General features: G+C 34.3%; 1 protein-coding gene across 1 annotated transcript; it reads left to right on the top strand.

The window, feature by feature from the left end:
• Window positions 1-94: 94 nt before the first annotated feature.
• LOC136801779 (salivary glue protein Sgs-3-like) lies at window positions 95-1,778 on the top strand (the record flags this gene model as incomplete). Its single annotated transcript, XM_067058445.1, has 4 exons — window positions 95-175; window positions 326-598; window positions 784-951; window positions 1,092-1,778. Coding segments are annotated over 4 exons (956 nt in total), but the record flags the coding sequence as incomplete, so codon positions are not given.
• Window positions 1,779-4,067: the final 2,289 nt, after the last annotated feature.

Consider the following 4,067-nt stretch of genomic DNA (forward strand, 5'->3'; position numbering starts at 1 on the left):
CATTTTAGGCCCACCCAAAGGATTCACAGGTGTTGGAAAATCAGATGGAGCATATGCAACCCTGAAAACCAAAAACAATTTTTCTATTGTCAAGCTGGTAGAAGCACTCAATGCCAACTCTGTGGATTTGGTGTCTTCTTTGCTGAATGCGGCAGATGTTTACCATCTGGCTCAAGTAAATATTTAAAATACTATTTAAACATCGATTTTTCTATTCAGAAATATTTCATTATAATATTTTTCTAAGCATGAAGACATTGAATATATTGATATTTGACATATAGTCAACATGGGAAGTTGCTTATAAACAAAACTTGTTTTTTAGAATGTCCCACTACTACAACGACTACTACGACCACCACAACCCCAACAACAACAACAACAACGACCACCCCTACGACAACAACGACCACCCCAACTACCACTACTACAACTACAACCCCAACAACAACAACTACAACCCCAACTACAACAACGACCACGCCAACAACTACAACGACCACCCCAACCACCACTACTACAACTACAACCCCAACAACAACAACGACGACCCCAACAACAACGACCACTACTACGACCACTACAACAAAAGCTCCATGTAAGTAACATCTAACAGGATTCTCAAGTGTTGCGAGTGTCGTAAATGAAGTTTTCTTACTCAATATTTGCCAAAAAAAGGCAAACTATCAAATTCAGAAACCTTGCCGATAGAATTATATTTGGATGTAAGGTATTTGGAAATATTTACTACCATATTTGATAATCACTTTCCTTTTTCCTAAGGTCCACCAAGGAACTTTTGCGCTGGAAAGAATGACGCCTTTTTCGCCAATCCTGAGAATCCATCAGAATACTTCTTCTGTAGAAGTGGAGGCAATACACAATGTCAATCTTGTGGTGGTTCCATGATCTACTTTGCTGAATGTGGCTTATGTTTACCACAAGGAGGAAGTAAGGAATATTCTTTTTCAATAAAATCTACCTTTCAGTTCTTGATAAATGATCCAAACAGAATTGATTACTTTTATATTGGTGACTTATATCTTAAAAAATATACAGTGTCTTAATCTTTCAATGTTTTGCTATTTTAGAATGTCCAACGACTACAACTACAACAACTACAACGACTACCCCAACTACCACTACAACAACGACCACTCCAACTACAACAACGACAACGCCAACAACTACAACGACCACCCCAACAACTACAACTACTACAACCACTCCAACAACTACTACAACGACCCCAACAACTACTACAACGACCCCAACAACTACGACAACGACACCAACAACCACAACTACAACAACAACTCCAACTACTACAACAACGACCCCTACAACTACCACTACAACGACGACCCCAACAACAACAACGACCACTCCAACTACAACAACGACCACTCCAACTACAACAACAACCACTCCAACTACAACAACAACCACTACAACAACAACAACAACTACCCCAAAACCTACAACGACCACAACAGAGTTTATCGATGAAGAGATTTTCAGTTAGATTTAAATAACTCACTCAAAGAAGGAAGGTCAACAAATTTTACCAATAATTCTTTCTTCCTTCTCAAAAATGAAAGTTGAATTTTTTTACAAAATATTTATGATATTTCATTCATTTTTTTAAGATTTTTTGAAAATGTTTATATATTTTTATGTTACAATTAAGTATTTTTTCTTCTTTTTGTATATTTTCAACACCAATACTATTACTTACTTTAGGACGATAAATGAATGCAAGAAAATGGTTAAAATCATGACAAAAATACTAATCTTTTTAAAAAAAGATAGAGAGAGATACAAAAATAGTTGATATTTGTAATTTTTGGATTCGTTTTGAAAGAAATTCGGGTATCAAAATTAATATATTGTAATGATAGAATCCAGGTGTTTGAATAGAATAAGATAAAAGGCATTGTTTTCCTTCATCAGGGACGATAAGATCTTTGATAATAGCTCACCTAGATGTTAGCGGGGGTTTTACAGGTCTTTACAGGGTTTTACAGAAAAGTACAATGTCTTACCACCAAATACAAAGGTTTTTTAAGAATAAGTCTAACATATACACTAATATTGATCATTTTGAAGAATTTTACGCCTGGGTGAATATTATTGTCTAAAGGAAGATGCAAAGAGTTAGCATGTAGATGTTGAATTGAATAGAATTGGAATGTTTATTGTAAGCAAAAGGAGAAGAAATTGAAGGGGAGTTAAACTTTTCCTTGAGATATATACGTTAAACGTTAATGTAAGCTAATTCAATTAGATATGCTACTTTCGAGTATCTCGTGAAGAGCTCTCGAGGAAAAATGAAAAAGGAATTGCAACCCTTCATTTTAACAAAGATTGTAAATCACTCATTTGAAATTAACTTACTATATCTGTCAAGTAAACCGACGCCTTTATGATTTAACGACTTTCGGTTCGTCATTTCTTGTTGGTAATTTACTGCTTCCCTTTTGTGAAATATACTTGTATGGTCGGCTGAATTTTCAACAAAAAATTGATTTGATTGGCTGATATTCGGAAAAGAAACATAGAATCTATTGTTTGCATTGAACCTTTCAGTCAATAACACAAAGGCTTGCAAATAAGAAAATCATGTTAAGTCCACCAAATCCAAAATGGATGATTTAGCAGTTAATTAGCTAAATTGGATAAATTAATGTCGTTAACGTTATTGCCTTATTGAGCCATTAGATGTATATAATTTGTAATTATGGAAAACTAATAATTTCGTTACGTACCCTTAATGTAACTACTAGCTATCATATTATAGGGAGGTTACATAAGTAATACTTATAATTAACTAACCGCATCATTTAAAAAGGGTGATTCAATTACCTCTTGCTAAAAATAATGATGAAAATCTTTGATGTGTTGTGATGTTATGATTAGCTTAATTATGGGTGCTGTAACAAAATTATTCAGAAACATAGAAGAGAAACTTATTCAAAAACTTCTCCCGTTGACCTATACACATTTTCTTATATGAGAACATCTAAAATCTTTGAAGCCTGCAAGCCTGCGAATGTTCTCAATCTTTTGAGTTTTAAGTCTAAAAATATTATCAACATATTCTTATTTTAATCTTATTTCAATTCTTTTCAATATCTTGTGAGTATTTTTGTCCATTTTTCCTAATGATTCGGAACTTATAGAGTCCACAAAGACAGCCCTATGTCACAGACCTGCTGGGACTCATCCAGCCCCAATGGAAAATTAGGCAAAAATTTTGTCCCCACTGGGACAACACACTGGAATTTCAGCCCCACTGGGAAATTTACTTTAGATTCATCCCCATTCGTAATTCAATGTTAAAAAATTACACTCCAAAACCATCCCCACTGGATTCTATAACCTTGGACAATATAACCTTGGACAATAGAATTTCTATCCCCATTGGGATTTAAATAGGAATTTTTATCCCCATTGAGAAAGAAAGTTCCAACGTGGCAGTGAGATAGGGGTGCACAACAAACGCCTTAAAATATTCTTAGATCATTCTCAAATTAATCTCTTCAAAGCGCTCTTTATAGGTTAAAAATATTACTCTACTCAAAGTATTCGAACAGTTGTGTTGCTAAACGTGTACATTAGTAAAATAAGATATGAAGAGCAGTACCTTCAGATGCATGTGCTTTTTATAGGAAAAACCAGTAAGTCATATAATTCTGGCTGGGTTGCTCTTAAATATATAAGAGTCTTTCAACCTTAAATGCCAATATTAATTAAAATGGAAACATTTACTTCTCAGTAATTTCTGAAATCTGAGGTTCAGATTCTTCTTAATCTGTTCTTAGGTTTTGGCCAAATTTCAGCCTCGTATTCTTATGAAATTGTTCTTATAAAAACGTGTAAGACAAGGCACGGATGTCACTCTAAGTAGACTGTAAATCACTCCCTTGACACGTTTGTTAGCATTTGAAAGAATTTTGTCTCAGATGAGAGGTCACTCTTAACAAAAATTACTGTAGGGCTAAGATCATTCCTTTTGAACGCAAATTCAACTCTATGTGTTCGTTTTGCTGCGATGGCACCTTAAT

This window comes from Clytia hemisphaerica, unplaced genomic scaffold (assembly GCF_902728285.1).
Source record: "Clytia hemisphaerica strain Z4C2 unplaced genomic scaffold, Clytia hemisphaerica genome assembly, whole genome shotgun sequence".
In the NCBI taxonomy this organism is placed as follows: domain Eukaryota; kingdom Metazoa; phylum Cnidaria; class Hydrozoa; order Leptothecata; family Clytiidae; genus Clytia; species Clytia hemisphaerica.